Source organism: Salvia miltiorrhiza, chromosome 5, assembly GCF_028751815.1.
Source record: "Salvia miltiorrhiza cultivar Shanhuang (shh) chromosome 5, IMPLAD_Smil_shh, whole genome shotgun sequence".
Classification (NCBI taxonomy): Eukaryota; Viridiplantae; Streptophyta; class Magnoliopsida; order Lamiales; family Lamiaceae; genus Salvia; species Salvia miltiorrhiza.
In genome coordinates, this window is record NC_080391.1 from 17019782 (window position 1) to 17037012 (window position 17231).

The window sequence follows — 17231 nt, forward strand, 5'->3', positions numbered from 1 at the left end:
GACTTTTGCGAAAGTTGTATCTACGGGAAGCAGAAGAGGGTGAGTTTCAATACCATTGGTAGAACTCCGAAGCAAGTAAAGCTTGAGTTAGTCCACACAGATGTTTGGGGCCCAGCAGCAGTTTCATCCAATGGCGGAAAGTCTTACTTTGTGACTTTCATCGATGACCACTCGAGAAAGGTGTGGGTTTACTTCTTGAGACACAAGTCAGAGGTGTTCGAGGCGTTCAAGAAGTGGAAGGCCATGGTGGAAAATGAAACTGGCTTACGGATAAAGAAGTTGAGATCCGATAATGGTGGAGAATACGAAGATATGGCGTTCAAGAAATTTTGTTACCAGGATGGCATCAAGTTAGAAAGGACGTTGCCAGGGACACCACAACAAAATGGAGTTGCAGAACGCATGAACCGGACGTTGACAGAAAGAGCTAGGAGCATGAGGATACATGCAGGACTGCCAACACAATTTTGGGCAGAAGCCGTCAACACAGCGGCATATCTCGTTAACCATGGGCCATCTGTACCATTGGAGTACAGAATACCTGAGGAAGTTTGGAGCGGCAAAGAAATTAAACTTTCTCACTTGAAAGTATTTGGTTGTGTCGCGTATGTACACATTAGTGATAATGCCAGGAGTAAGCTCGACTCCAAATCACTAAAATGTACTTTCATTGGATATGGTGGAGATGAGTTCGGGTACCGTTTTTGGGATGACAAAAACAGGAAGGTCATTCGAAGCAGGAATGTCATATTCAATGAAAATGTGATGTACAAGGACAGGAATGCAGTGCAGTCCACCGACACAACAAGTGATGATCCAACATATGTTGATCCAGATGATACTACAGAGTGCAGTACATCAAAGCAAACAGATGAAGGTTTGCAGACGGAGGAGCCCAACTCTGAGGCTGATCCACCACAGTCTCCAGTTCCAGCTCCAACTCCTATACCCAGGAGGTCGAGACCTCATGTTCCAAACAGGAAGTACATGAATCAGATGTTACTGACCGATGCTGGTGAACCTGAATTTTATGAAGAAGCATGTCAAGTCGGAGATTCTGTCAAGTGGGAGCTTGCAATGAAAGAAGAGATAAAATCTCTTATCTCTAATATGACGTGGGAACTAGTTGAGTTGCCCAAAGGAAAGAAAGCTCTACACAACAAATGGGTGTACAGAATCAAAGAAGAGCATGATAGTTCAAAGCGATATAAGGCAAGATTGGTAGTCAAAGGTTTCCAACAGGAAGAAGGAATTGACTACACAGATATCTTTGCTCCGGTTGTAAAGTTGACAACAATCCGATCGGTCCTGAGTATTGTTGCAACGGAGGACTTGCATCTAGAGCAGTTAGATGTGAAAACTGCTTTCCTCAATGGTGACTTAGAGGAGGAAATATACATGCAACAACCAGATGGATTCTCTGTCAAAGGAAAGGAGAAGCTGGTGTGCAAGTTGAAAAAGAGCCTGTATGGCTTGAAGCAAGCTCCAAAGCAATGGTACAAGAAGCTTGATGGATTCATGCAGAAAAATGGCTACATGAAGTGCAATGCTGACCATTGTTGTTACTTCAAGAGGTTCGAGTCCAGCTATATCATCTTGCTACTTTATGTTGATGACATGTTAGTAGCCGGCTCAGACTTGAACGAAATCAAGAAGTTGAAAAGACAGCTTTCAGCGGAGTTCGAGATGAAGGACTTAGGAGAAGCAAAGCAAATTCTCGGGATGAGAATTTACAGAGACAAGCAAAAAGGTGTTTTGCAGTTGTCTCAGGCCAACTACGTCAATCGAATCTTGCAAAGATTCAACATGAGCAGTGCTAAGCCGGTTAGCTCAGCATTAGCTAACCATTTCCGCCTATCCAAAGAGCACTCTCCAAAGACTAAGGAGGAAAGAGACTTCATGGCTAAAATTCCTTACGCCTCAGCCATTGGAAGTCTGATGTATGCCATGGTCTGTACTAGACCAGATATCGCTCATGCAGTGGGAGTTGTGAGCAGATTTATGGCAAATCCAGGAAAGCAGCATTGGGAAGCAGTAAAGTGGATATTGAGATATCTACGTGGATCTACTGATAGATGCTTATGCTTTCGACGAGGTGATGTAGCACTACAAGGTTTTGTAGATGCAGATTTTGCCGGTGAGGTAGATCGCAGGAGAAGCACTACCGGTTATGTCTTTACTGTTGGCACGACTGCTGTTAGTTGGATCTCGCAGATACAAAAGATTGTTGCTTTATCCACTACAGAAGCAGAATACGTGGCAATCACCGAGGCTAGCAAAGAAATGATCTGGTTACAAGGGTTGTTGGCAGAATTGGGTTTTGATCAGACGAAGAATGTCTTGCACAGCGATAGTCAGAGTGCGATACATCTGGCAAAGAATTCAGCATTTCATTCTAGAACGAAGCATATTGGACTTCGTTATCATTTCATCAGATCTCTGTTGGAGGATGAGGTGTTAATACTTGAAAAGATCCAAGGAGCTCAAAATCCAGCCGACATGCTTACAAAGGCAGTAACCATTGATAAATTGAAGTTGTGCTCAGCTTCAATTGGTTTGCTAGAATGACAAAGACAGAAAGGCTGCTGCGTTGATCGAGGTGTGAAGACAGATTGAAATCAGTCTTCAAGTGGGAGATTGTTAGTCAAAGGTGGCAGCTTTCTTTTTTTGCTGTCACCAACCACCTCTCACCAACCACCTCCAAATCTTCCTATAAATAGAGAGCTCTTCTGCAGCATCCAAAAACACAACACCAAACAACAATCTAACTTTCAGCTAGAGAGAGATAGAGAAAGAGAGAGAGAGAGAAAATTCTTGTGAGAGAAAACTTCAGTGTGGAAGTTATACACGAGTGATAAAAGTGAGTTGAGAGATAGCCTCTGCGTAGGCATATACAAAATACAGTGTGGTATTTTTGTTGTACTCCTCCTTTTGAGATTCTCTAATATATTGGTGTGGGTCCGTGGACGTAGGCAGTTTGGCCGAACCACGTTAAAAATATCGGTGTCATTTTTTCTTCTCGTTTCATATCGGTCGATATCCACAATATTGAGTCACACTTGATCCCGGGCGAAATTAGTTGCGTCTAATTTCCTAACAGAAATTTAGTTAATTACTTGAATTTTATTCCTTCTCCTGTATCCGTGATACAGACGAGAAATCTGAAGGAATTTTCTAAGGAGCTCAATTGCAGAACCGAAGCTGCTTTACTTTCATGAATCAATCTATGCTTCGATCTCCTTCTATTTCAATCTCATTCTCTCCTAATCTCACTTTGTTCCCCTGCTTCTCCGATCCTGCTACTAACAAATCTAAATTAGATGAACATTTCAAAAACTATAGCAAGATAGATTGTATCTCCACCGTATACTATAAAATTCCAACAGCCGATGACTCTGCTTCCGAGAAAATTGAAATTCCTCGAGAATGTTCACTGGTGCAACTACCTCTGAATTCTAGTGGAGACTCGGGTGATTTGTTCAATATGATAACTGCTAACTTTAGTCTAGAATGGACTGTTTCTGAAGAATGCCTTAGTTGTTTCCATGGAGGAGGCCAGTGTCTTACTGCCAACAATAACCAATTCCACTGCAGGAAAGATACGTCGTCTACTGCTGCAGTTTAGTGTTGTAGGCCTCAACATCTGTAGTCTGTTATGTCAGTCTTTCATGATGTGGAAAACAGCAATCTCTTAGATCCTGTCTATATTGCGCTTAGTCTTGTCATCATCATTGCTTTTGTTTTCTTTAAAAAGATTAGTTTTCTGCTATTTCGCCTGAAGTGTTTATTTTGTTTGCAAGAAACGCGAGTTTTAAAACGATTCTTCTCATAGGTATTCCCTTTTTACCAATAATTAACTAAGATATTTTCATCTTCAAAACTTTCCTCTTTTTTCAATATTTCATACTAATTATGATAATTAATCAATTATCATATATGCTCAACTTCAGTTGTTATATGCTTCTGAGATTCATCTGAACAACATTGTTTTCGGCAGGTGGTATCACCATAACCGCTCTTACATCCTTTTTGATAATTATATTCGTTTTTATTCGGAGGAAGCGTGCAAAGGCAAAACAAGAGCAGGATAGAGACATTGAACTCTTTCTCAAGAACAATGGAAATCTTGCACCAATGAGATACAAATACTCTAGTATCAAGAAAATGACAAACTCATTTACTGAAAACTTGGGAAGAGGAGGGTTTGGCAGTGTCTACAAAGGACACTTTCCCGATGGTCATCTTGTGGCAGTGAAGGTCTTGAATGAATCTAATGAAAATGGGGAAGATTTCATGAATGAGGTTGCCAGTATTAGCAGAACTTCCCATATTAATATTGTCACGCTTTTAGGATTTTGTTTTGAAGGTTCTAAAAGAGCTCTCATTTATGATTTCATGCCTAATGGATCTCTTGAAAAGTTCGTTTGCAACAATGCTCCGTCATCTGCAGAATCTCGGTTGGAGTGGGATAAGTTGTTTGAGATTGCACTTGGCATTGCTCGAGGGCTAGAGTACTTGCATCAAGGCTGCAATACGAGGATTCTTCATTTGGACATTAAGCCTCAGAACATTCTTCTAGATAAGGATATGAATCCAAGAATTTCAGATTTTGGGCTTGCTAAATTGTGTCCAAACAGATCGAGCATAGTCTCTATAATGGTGGCAAGAGGCACAATAGGGTACATTGCCCCTGAAGTATTTTCTAGAAACTTCGGGGAAGTCTCTTACAAGTGTGATGTGTATAGCTATGGTATGTTGGTGTTGGAAATGGTTGGAGGAAGGAGAAACATTGATCGAAGAGAAGTAGATCGTACGAGTGAAATATATTTCCCACATTACCTCTACAAGCAGGTTGAGATGAATGCAGAAAGACATGGAAATCTTGCTGGAAATTTCAATGAAGAAGATGAAAGCCAGCTTGTAAAGAGAAACTTGATCATTGTTGGGTTATGGTGCGTTCAGACAAACCCTAAGGATCGACCGTCGATGACGAGGGTGGTAGAGATGTTGGAGGGGAAACTTGGATCATTGGAGATTCCACCCAAACCTTACCTTTACTCTCCACCAAGAGCAGCACCAAGCTATTCAACTTCTGAATCTCTGTAGTAATTTGCTTGAATTTGTATGTTAAAAGTGAAGCTTTATGTTTTATATGCTTTGAATTGCATTGGCCTTGTTGAAAAGAAGTGTGGGTGTTAGAATAGCTGTGAAGAATTTATATGTCCATAATTAATTTATTTCCAGCACTCCATCTTTCATTCTGTCCTAAAGTTTAATGATTGGATCTTCTTCCACCTAAACCTTACAGTAAAATCCTTGAGCAAGTTGAGAACTTCACCGAACGTGTTGACTAGCACTATTCTGTGAATCTATATAAAATATTTAATAAACATAAATATAATTATTAAAATATATATTAATATAGTTAAGATTTATGATTATAGAAGGAGGATCCTGTGAGAACTCCATATTTTTGTGACAGCTAAGAATCAACCACAACCCTTGATCATTTTAATCCTACGGTGATTATGTAATGCATTAACTAAGCCTCAATTTAGACGGTAAGGAGTGTTATGTAATTTTGACATTTTGTATAACTGATTGTTTCCTAAACTCATGCAGCATCATATCTGCTAATTATGGCATATCGATTTTTTTTTACCATATCTTTGATTCCTCCACTAACACAAGATTGTGGATTTTATTTGGTAGATTTCTTTAACTCAATATCCATGCTTCATCGGTTTGCAAGAGTTTTATATGAAAAAAGAATTATTATAATTCAATATATGAACAATGACTTGTCATACATTTTGGACTTGTTCAGGGATTGTATACATGCATATTATACATGAACAATGACTTGTTCATTTATAGTGTTCATGACTCATTCTTATTCGATGTTCTTGATATACGTATAGGCATGAACAAACCAAATGCGTAATGAATGAACAAAAAGAACTTAGGCATGAACAAACCTTATTAACCTGTGAACAAAAAGTTTATAACACATACATTTATTCTTTCTCATATAAAACCAAATGCTTAATGAAGATCAAATGAACAACCACATGTGACAAATGAATACAAGCATAATATCATGAATACCAATTTTCACAGTAAACATAATAAAGATCAAAATATTAAATAAATAAGCTTATGAACAATAATGTCATATATATACATTGAATTAAAATACAATCCAATGTCATGTAATCGTTGAACATTGTTAATATAACATACATTACATGAATTAAAATATGAAAACATAAAACAATATAATTCACATGAACAATAAATATGAAAGCATGAACAATTTCGTTGTTGATTTAATCTCCACGATCTAGGTGAATGAAATGATTTCTTCTCATGACTTAGAATCGATTCAAATGAAAAGGTTTTTTTCTTTTTTTTTTTTTTTTGGTTTCTAGAATATCAATTTCACATAGCTAGAAATTTGGTAGGTTGAGCAAATTAAGGGATTCGGTGAATAAATCGTGTTGACCAAAATCCTCAAATGACATTCATGTCCTTTAATGTTTTTGCATTCATTTTATGTCTATTCACGTATTTAAGAAACTAATCTTAAAATATCCATCAAAGCCGTTAAATTGTAGAAGATCTAGGGTCTATAATGGTTCTTAGGTGTCACTAAATCTTAAGTTCTCACATGATACTAACCTTATGATTATATATGAACTTTTAACATATGTTTTTATTTATTATTATTTTCATTAACATTTAGTCAGTAAGTGTAAAAGAAATTTTGAACATTTAAGATTAATGAAGCCATTATAATTGTGTATCAAGTATAATCCCATCATATTGATTATAACATAATTATAGCATTATAATTTATTATATTAGTTAATTTGTATCTCTCAAATAGCTTATAAGTGTTAAATATATATATATATATATATATATATATATATATATATATATATCATGTGATCATATTACATAATTTCTTTTTAAATGAAATATGTAATTATATATTTTTATCTAAAATGATTACATATAAACATAAATAAAATTACTAAAATATTAATAATTGATAAAATTTATAATTGTATAGGGACTATGTAATATATTTATTTATTTATTATTTCTTAAATATTTAGTCAACATGTTTATGACTCAATGGCACACCGCTACTATACATTTAACTAGGAACATGAGACTTCGAAGTATGACATCGTGCGAACAAGGAATTCAATGAGTTGAAGGAATTTTTAGAGTGAATTGTGGGTATTGAAGATGGAACAAATTGTGACAATAATAATGTACATGCATCTAACGATCTCTTTGATGATGTATTGCTTAAATCATTTGAAAATTCAATAAGAGATATCGTTTCAAATACTTACCAGTCCTACTCCAACAACATCCATGATAATTCTTATTTCAAAGAACGAGCAATAGACGCTTCTACCAATATATTACACAACTTAAAAATTTGAATACTCATGTATCATTAATAAATAATTAAATTTTAAATATAAAAGTTACTTTATTTGATATTTATTTTTTTAATAAATAATATTTATAATGCATCATACAAGCACAAAAATTAGTGTACACAATGTGTAGTCCAGATTTGATACTACATACTACCTAAGAACACGTTACTACTACTCAACCCTATATATATATATATATATATATATATATATCACATTCAAATAACATTAAATTAATTTATTAATATACTTGTATCCGTTCAATTAATTTACTACTCGTTCTCCACTTTCTACAAAAAAAAAATGGAAGGTGAATTCAATGAGTACATGAAAAATCAAGCTCAAGGCTCAGGGTTCCTACTTCTTCCCGATGGAGTTCGCACCTTTCTTTTAAGGTTCGAAATTCTACCCCTCGGGCAATCTTCCTATCAACTTGAACACAATTTATTTTGTTCAAGACGACGATGTAACAGAAATTCTCTCACTCCCAAAGACGACGAGTGATCACTATTTTTATAGCAACAAAAACTGCAACTAACACAGTGTAATTGTAGCAAATAAACAGTAACCGAGTATCGTATCCACATGGACTGATAATCGAAATCACTCTAAGTAATTCTAATAAAACTCTAACAATATCCAGGCAAACTCAAATATGATGGATGAATAAAACTAAAATCAAAACAAAGCAAATAAAATAGGATAAAAACTCAAATAATAAAATACTCTGACCCTAGAGATGTACTATCGTTAATCAAATACATGCATTCAATCTATTGATTCAAACACCTATTTAATCCAGCCCTGATGAAAAGATCACAACACTATTCATAAGCTTCTCTAACGAACACTTATGAATGTAAATTAATAAATTCATTATCGCATTTAAGACTCAAAGGAATAAATTAACTCCCAACATCACACAAAGAATAGCTTAGCTTCGCATGTTGTATTCAAGACTCAAGGCTAGCACTACATCATGCATTCCTGAATCGGCTGAACAATCATCGCATTCAAGATTCAAACTGAACAGTTAGACATGTAAATTATTGAACAGATAATTCACAAGAAAATAAGCACCAGTATTGGAGTATATTTGAAATGTTGCAGCAAAGTTAATTCTGTTGCCTTAGTTTCTGTTAGTTAGTTACAGCAGAGGTTAGTTAGCTACAGTAGACGGTAGTTAGCAAGTTAATTGTAATCATCTTCTTGAAGCTTCTATTTCGTTGTATAAATAGAGCAATCTACATCTTGTAGATCTGATTTTCATATTCAATAAACATGAGTTCTTCATCTACAATCTACAGCCTAGTCTATTCAATATGGTATCTAGAGCTTGTATGATTGAAAGTTCAATTCATCCAAAAGTTTTTCGGCAGTTTTGAAACTGCATCAGTTTTTTTTCTCCAAAATTTAGTATCTTTCAATCTTCTTCTTTCTCCACGCTTCCTGTGAAATATTAGATCTAGATCTCATGGCAAATCATCTCACCACCACCATCGCCGCTGCCTCACTTCCAAATTTGCATCCTCTGTTCCTTCGTCTTGATCGGAGCAACTACACCTTCTGGAGAATACAAGTGTTAAGCACAATTCGAGCGCATGGTCTGGAAGATCTTATTGCTCCAACAGCTGCACCGCCATCTCAACTTCTTCCTCAAGTTCAGATCGCACCACGCACACCTCCACGCTCAAATCCTGAATATCTTCTATGGATTCGCAAGGATCAACATTTGATGAGCTGGATGCTCACCTCCATTGGCGAAACCATGCTTGGTCACGTCGTTAGATGCACTTCTGCATCTGATATCTGGAATACATTGGAACAATTGTTCCAATCACAATCACGAGTGCGCGTTCTTCAATTGAAGAAAATGCTTCATTCACATAAAAAAGGCTCTCTGTCTGTTGATGACTACTTTCTTCGAATGAGAAGTTATGCTGACCAATTAAGTGCTGCAGGTCATCAAATTCCCGATGATGAACTTGGCGATTCTATTCTCAATGGCTGTGGACCGGAATTTGAAGCAGTTGTGGTCACTCTTATGCATAGATCTGAGTCACCATCTCTTCAGGAAATGCAATTTGCTCTTCAATCTCATGAAATCAGATTGCAACAGACCTCCTATGTGGTTGATCCAATGGCTCATTATGTTCAGAGAGGTGGTGCTAATTCAAGGGGTCGAAGCATGGTTGGAAGAGGATTCAAAGCACCTGGCAAAGCTTCTGTCGTTTGTCAATTATGCAGTAAACCAGGTCATGTGGCTTTAAAATGTTATAAGCGTTTTGATGTTCACTTTACTGGTGCAGATACCTCTTCTGGTTCACCTCAGGCTTATATCACAGATCTCACTCAACTACCAGAGTATGAATTTGATGAGGATGCTGGTCTTTGGTATGTTGACAGTGGTGCCACCAATCATATCACAAACAATCTGAGCAATCTTCAGCTTCAATCACCATATGATGGGACAGAAGCTCTCACAGTAGGTAATGGTAAGCAAATTTCTATAGCCTCTATTGGTTCAAATATTATACAGCCATCTCCTTCCACTTCTCTTCTTTTAAACAACATTCTCTTTGTCCCTCAAATTACAAAAAACTTGATTAGTATTTCTCAATTTACAAAAGACAATGATGTATTGTTTGAATTTCATGATTCTTGCTGTCTTGTTAAGGACAAGAAGAGCCTCAGAACTCTGATGGAGGGCAAGCTTCATAAAGGATTATATCAGTTAGATCTCTCTCAGCTCTCTCAGCTTCAAAATCAGTCAGGACCTTCTACATCCACTTTTTCTTCTTCTAGTCTAGCACAATCCAAATCTGTACATCAGGCTCTTGTTTCTACTTGTAATACTCAGCAACAATGTACTGCTTCTGCTCCTACTATCAATAAATTGGATCTTTGGCATAAACGTTTAGGTCATCCTAATCTCAATGTGTTAACTCATGTGCTTCATAAACTTAATGTTTCAGCTAAAGGTTCTGCCATTACATTTTGTGATGCATGTAGCATAGGAAAACTTCATCAACAACCTCATATCACTCAACCTCAGAAAACTACTCATCCTTTTGAATTAGTTCACTCAGATATCTGGGGGCCATCATACATACCTACTGCTCAAGGCTATAAATACTATATTCATTTTGTTGATGACTACAGTAGGTACACATGGATTTATCCCCTTACTCTTAAATCTGAAGCCAGCTCAGTAGTCCATCAATTTTTTAAAATGGTTCAATGCCAATACTCTGCCTCTATCAAAACTTTTCAAACCGATTGGGGTGGGGAATATAGGCCATTAGTTCCTTTTTTCAAGCAATTAGGTGTTCACTTTCAACATCCTTGCCCACATATTCATACTCAGAATGGCAAAGCTGAGAGGAAACATCAACACATAGTAGATTTAGGACTTACATTGCTTAGTCAAGCCTGCCTGCCTATGGAATATTGGTGGCATGCTTTTGAAGCTGCCACCTATCTCATAAATAGGCTTCCTTCTGCCACACTCAAAATGAAATCACCTTTTTTCGTTCTAAATGGCAAAGCTCCAGATTACACCTCCTTATATGTTTTTGGTTGCTCTTGCTTTCCTTACTTAAAACCATATAATAATCATAAGCTTCAGTTTAGGTCTTCAAAGTGCATTTTTCTAGGCTACAGTGCTCATCACAAAGGTTATAAGTGTTTACACTCAAGTGGCAGACTTTACATAGCTGATACAGTCAAGTTTAATGAGTTTGAGTTTCCATATACATCCTTGTTTCCTTTATCTGCTTCACAGTCTCCCTCTATCCCTAGGTCACTCCCAAGTCTTTCTTCCATCATCTCAAACCCTACTCCTGCTATTAGCTCTAATTCAACTGACTCTACTCCTCTCACTCCATCCACTCACACTAACACTCTCACTCATCCTCAGTCTGCTACACCTACTACTTCTCCTGTCATAGGTATTCCTGCCACTACATTTCCTGATATCTCTCCTGCTTCTTCTCCTCTAGATATTTCTGTCACAGACACTTCTAATCTCTCTATTCCCTTAGCATCAGCTATGTCTAGTCCATCTGCTGCTGAAGCTTCCTCTCCTCCCTCTAATACTCATCCCATGGTTACACGATCTAAAAATGGTATTTTCAAACCTAAAGCATATATAGCTGTACTTGATGGACCTCCTGTTCACAAGTCTATTCCTGCTTTACCTTTGACACTGGAGGAAGCTCTGTCTCATAATGGTTGGTATGATGCTATGGCTCAAGAGTTTGATGCTATATTGGGCAAAGGCACGTGGGTACTTATTCCACCTGACCCTACTCAAAAGGTTATCAGTAATAAGTGGGTATTCAGGGTAAAACTCAATCCAGATTACACCTTAGACAAGTTGAAAGCTAGATTGGTAGCACGGGGTTTCGAACAAATGGCTGGGGTAGACTTTGTTGAAACTTTCAGTCCAGTGGTGAAAGCTTCCACTATCAGGTTAATGTTCTCACTTGCAGCAAAACATGGGTGGTCTATACAACAAACAGATGTGAATAATGCGTTTTTAAATGGAGCATTAACTGATACGATTTATATGGCTCAACCAGCTGGGTTTGAGGATCCCAAACACCCTGATTATGTTTGTAAGTTGCAGAAAGCTTTATATGGTTTGAAGCAGGCTCCTCGAGCCTGGTATGACACCCTCACTACTGAAATCTGCAGTCTTGGTTTTCAAAAGTCCAATGCTGACTTCTCCTTATTCTATCAGAAATCAGGTTCTGCCCTTACTCTAATCTTGGTATATGTTGATGATATACTAGTTACTGGTGATGATCCTATTATTGTCAACTCTGTTATTGATCATCTTCACAAGAAGTTTCAGTTAAAAATCTTGGGGGTGTTAGCTATTTTTTGGGAATTGAAGTGCTTCATCACAGCAAGAGTTTTTACTTATGCCAACATAAGTATCTTCATGAGCTTTTGGTTAAAACAAAGATGGTTGACAGTAAACCTTGCCCTACGCCTATGCTTCCAGCTGCTAAGCTTTCCAAAACTGATGGTGAATTCTTTCCTGATCCTACTCTATACCGCAGTACTATTGGAGCATTGCAATATCTCACTATCACAAGGCCAGACATTGCCTTTTCTGTCAATAAACTAAGTCAGTTTTTGACAAATCCCACTACTGATCACTGGAATGCGTGTAAACGCCTACTTCGTTATTTGAAGGGCACTGCTTCTCTCAGATTAGCATTTCATTCTTCATCTTCATCTCATATTGTTGGTTTCTCAGATGCAGATTGGGCCAGCTGCCCGGATGATAGACGATCCACCGGAGGGCATTGTGTCTTCTTAGGGCCTAATCTCATTACATGGTCCGCCAAAAAGCAAGAGGTTGTGTCACGAAGTAGTGCAGAGTCCGAATATCGGAGCGTGGCTAATGCCACTACAGAAATTGTTTGGCTGCAAGCCTTATGTCACGAACTTGGCCTCCCTATCACAGCTCCTCACAAGCTTTGGTGTGATAATGTGAGTGCAATCGCTTTGGCCGAGAATCCAGTTTTTCATGCCCGCACCAAGCATATCGAGGTCGACGTTCACTACGTTCGTGACAAGGTCAAGGATGGCACTGTGGACATAGGGTATGTGCCTTCCACGGATCAATTAGCTGACATATTCACCAAACCGTTAGCTGATACACGATTCTGTATGTTACGGGAAAGGTTAAATCTTGTTGAGCTTGGAAAGGTTAAATCTTGTTGAGCTTCGCACATGATGAAGGTCTGGTTTCATGGGGGTGTATTGGAGTATATTTGAAATGTTGCAGCAAAGTTAATTTTGTTGCCTTAGTTTCTGTTAGTTAGTTACAGCAGAGGTTAGTTAGCTACAGTAGACGGTAGTTAGCAAGTTAATTGTAATCATCTTCTTGAAGCTTCTATTTCGTTGTATAAATAGAGCAATCTACATCTTGTAGATCTGATTTTCATATTCAATAAACATGAGTTCTTCATCTACAATCTACAGCCTAGTCTATTCAATAACCAGGAATCATAAATCACAAGTTGGAGGGCAAATTGTTATCAATAAATAAAATAACACATATTCAATCAACTATGTACAAACCCTAGGTTCAGATAATAAAACTAGTCAGACATCATAAAAAAAATCAAAAGCATAATAAATAAGAAAACAATAAAAGTAAATAAAATCGATAAAACCCGGAAAGAAATCTAAATAACAGCTTGAATTTTGAAATCTTCAATCTTGCAGAAAAATAAAACTAATCTATGAAAGCAATAAAATTCTAAGTCTAAAAATAAAAAGAAGAAGAAGAGAGGTGAATAGAGGTGTCTAATAGGTCAGGGAAATGACCTATATATAGGCACAGTGGATTGTTCTCAGTTAACTGCAGTTTAGCACATGAAAAACCATTAATTTATCTACGAGAGTATCCCATGAATCTGCTGGAGAAGGTATCGGATAACAAGCTCTTGATCCACGATTCCGTGCTACAAAACTACATCAATACCAACAGCTGTCTCTCCTTCTCAAACGTATCTCTACCAAAATCTCCTTTCGTTTCCTTCACATATTCCCCTAATATCACCTTCTTCAACTGCTACAATCCAAGTAAAGATGTCAGAGATTACTTCGTGCAGTACAAGAATAGGAGCTGTGATATATTGACCATTTACCATAAAGCTGAAGCCACTGAAGAAGCTCCTACACATATTGATGATGTTCTTCCAGGTTCAGGATGTACAGTGAATCAAATGCCTTTGAGGTCTAACCAAGTATTTCCCGCTGACCTCATCAATCTGCTAAGTCCAAATTTCACACTAGAATGGCATGTGTCTCAAGATTGTTATGAATGTTATGATCGAGGAGGGCAGTGTCTCACATTAGACAGCAGTGAGTTTTACTGCACAACCAATCCAGGTAAAGGTAATTCATCTTCATTTCATATATTGGTTAAAAACATGACAAATTTGATCCGTAATTAGGCATGCGATTGGTAAGATGAAAGGCTTAAAATTATTTCATATTTTGTCTGCATTTACATAAGTGTTGTCGTATTGCAAGATTAGTTTACTGATTTTATCGAGTAAACTATAGTGTGATTTGTACGATTTGGTAACTGCAAACTTTACATTACAATGGGATGTTTCTCAACAATGTCTTAATTGCTTCGATAGAGGAGGGCAGTGCCTTCTACTGCTGCAGTTCACTGGTAGGCCTCAACATCTGTAGTTTTTACAAGGTGTGGAAAGCGGTAGCAAACTGTTTATAGATCTTTAGTTATTTAGTACTATTAGCTAGGTTGATCAGTTTCCTATAATAAAGGACTAAATCTTTACAACGAGGTAGTTAGAAAAATATTAGTTTTTTGTTGTTTCACCTAAAATCTGAAGGCTAATGTTGAATTTATTTGCAGGAAATACACTACAAAAGATCCTTTTTATAGGTATGTCCCTTTTACCAATGCTCTACTAAGATATTCTCATCTTCAGCTGTCCTCTTTTTCAATAATTCATAATTATGATGATGCTCAACTTCATTAATAATATCTATGTTTCCTTAATTAATACTTGAACTTCATTGTGATCACTAATCAGCATACAGCTTTCAGTCATTATTACATTCTTCTGAGATTCATCAAAACAACATTTTTTCCTCGGCAGGTGGTATCACCATAACCGCTCTTACGTCCTTTTTCATAATTATATTCGTTTTCATCCGGAGGAAGCGTGCAAAGGCAAAACAAAGCAGAATAGAGACATTGAACTCTTTCTCAAGAACAATGGAAATCTTGCACCAATGAGATACAAATACTCCAGTATCAAGAAAATGACAAACTCATTTACTGAAAACTTGGGAAGAGGAGGGTTTGGCAGTGTCTACAAAGGACAGTTTCCCGACGGTCATCTTGTGGCAGTGAAGGTCTTGAACGAATCTAATGAAAATGGGGAAGATTTCATGAATGAGGTTGCCAGTATTAGCAGAACCTCCCATATTAATATTGTCACGCTTTTAGGATTTTGTTTTGAAGGTTCTAAAAGAGCTCTCATTTATGATTTCATGCCTAATGGATCTCTTGAAAAGTTCGTTTGCAACAATGCTCCGTCATCTGCAGAATCTAGGTTGGAGTGGGATAAGTTGTTTGAGATCGCACTTGGCATTGCTCGAGGGCTAGAGTACTTGCATCAAGGCTGCAATACGAGGATTCTGCATTTGGACATTAAGCTTCAGAACATTCTTCTAGATAAGGACATGAATCCAAGAATTTCAGATTTTGGGCTTGCTAAATTGTGTCCAAACAGATCGAGCATAGTCTCTATGATGGTGGCAAGAGGGACAATAGGGTACATTGCCCCTGAAGTATTTTCTAGAAACTTCGGGGAAGTCTCTTATAAGTGTGATGTGTATAGTTATGGTATGTTGGTGTTGGAAATGGTTGGAGGAAGGAGAAACATCGATCGAAGAGATGTAGATCGTACGAGTGAAATATACTTCCCACATTACCTCTACAAGCAGCTTGCGATGAATGCAGAAAGAGATGGAAATCTTGCTGGAAATTTCAATGAAGAAGATGAAAGCCAGCTTGTAAAGAGAAACTTGATCATTGTTGGGTTATGGTGCGTTCAGACGAACCCTAAGGATCGACCGTCGATGAAGAGGGTGGTAGAGATGTTGGAAGGGAAACTTGGATCATTGGAGATTCCACCTAAGCCTTACCTATATTCACCCCCTAGAGCAGCACCAAGCTATTCAACTTCTGTATCTTTCTAGTTTCTAGTATTTTACTTGAATTTGTATGTCAACATGTGAAGTGTTTATTAGTGTGACAATATTCGAACTTCATCCTGTTTGCTGGTTGGTTGGAATAGCATTGGTCTTGTGGAAAGTGTCACCGGCCGTTAGAAATATATAAGAAAAACTGTGAAGAATATATATCCCCATTATTAAGATTAGAAGCTCCTGGAATTTGAATCTAACTTTCGCACTTTCATTTCATCCCTTAAAGTCAGACACACATTCATTAGGATTTGCATTTATATTCATTTCGATAACTATATCCATTTGTGAGAGAGTTGTCCAGTCGGCCAGGATACATTGTCCTGCATTTTTGATCTATCTTTATCTACCAGAAATCCAGGGCAAGGTTATAGCTAGTATTATGTGTTGAGCATTAAAAATTCTCCTTACATATATCTTTTTTTTAATAAATTACATAAGAAATAAAGGATTTTAAAGACTACGCAATGGAGTACTCGAACCCAAGACCTCAGGTTTTGATCATTAATCTCTTGTCTCTTACCACTAGGCCAACACACGTACACCACCTTACATATATCTTGAACACTGGCATTTTAAAGGATTCTTATTCTAACATGGGTGAAAAATTGCATGGAATAGAAGACTTGTGTCGCCAAAGAAATTTTGAATTATCAATTTGAAGTAGTAGGATTCACAACTTGAGTGCAATCAGTTTGAGAACAATCATTTTTTCATTACAAAATTTTGTACAGCTAGATATTTTATGAAAAACGTTGAAAGTTCATACTTTTTAAGAAAAAACAAGAGTTCAAAATATTTTATTAAAAATGTTAAATATTCGTGACAAAAAAATACTAATGCCATATCTGAGTGTCTTCCACCAACAAATTTCCAAGTCAACTAGAGTGTGGGATGGTTTTCATTCAAGTCAAGATAAATAAAAGGAAGATAATTTACAAATCAGTCAACTAGCGTGTTGGACAGAGACAATGACATAGTTTTTACTAGTGTGGA

The 17231-nt window shown here is 37.0% G+C and overlaps 2 protein-coding genes and 1 pseudogene across 3 annotated transcripts; all 3 read left to right on the plus strand.

Annotated features, from left to right (window-relative positions):
- The window catches only part of LOC130986429 (LEAF RUST 10 DISEASE-RESISTANCE LOCUS RECEPTOR-LIKE PROTEIN KINASE-like 2.4), a 62181-nt pseudogene that overhangs the window by 43070 nt on the left and 1880 nt on the right, over positions 1-17231 (plus strand).
- Positions 3165-5246, plus strand: LOC130986431 (LEAF RUST 10 DISEASE-RESISTANCE LOCUS RECEPTOR-LIKE PROTEIN KINASE-like 2.4). The gene is made up of 2 exons (XM_057909837.1): positions 3165-3832; positions 3998-5246. Exon 2 carries the CDS (start codon positions 4135-4137, stop codon positions 5104-5106), a length of 972 nt encoding a protein of 323 aa, XP_057765820.1. The 5' UTR covers positions 3165-3832; positions 3998-4134; the 3' UTR covers positions 5107-5246.
- Positions 14240-16435, plus strand: LOC130986430 (LEAF RUST 10 DISEASE-RESISTANCE LOCUS RECEPTOR-LIKE PROTEIN KINASE-like 2.4). Of its 2 annotated transcripts, none has more exons than XM_057909836.1 (3): positions 14240-14378; positions 14875-14904; positions 15122-16435. In XM_057909836.1, exon 3 carries the CDS (start codon positions 15258-15260, stop codon positions 16227-16229), a length of 972 nt encoding a protein of 323 aa, XP_057765819.1. In that variant the 5' UTR covers positions 14240-14378; positions 14875-14904; positions 15122-15257; the 3' UTR covers positions 16230-16435. The 2 variants fall into 2 exon arrangements, with proteins under 2 accessions (XP_057765819.1, XP_057765818.1); XM_057909835.1 differs by having other exon boundaries at positions 14247-14384.

What these genes read in the sequence shown, in the direction of transcription:
- LOC130986431 (XM_057909837.1), top strand. Translation starts at nt 4,135, where the DNA reads ATGAGATACAAATACTCTAGTATCAAGAAAATGACAAACTCATTTACT.
- LOC130986430 (XM_057909836.1), top strand. Translation starts at nt 15,258, where the DNA reads ATGAGATACAAATACTCCAGTATCAAGAAAATGACAAACTCATTTACT.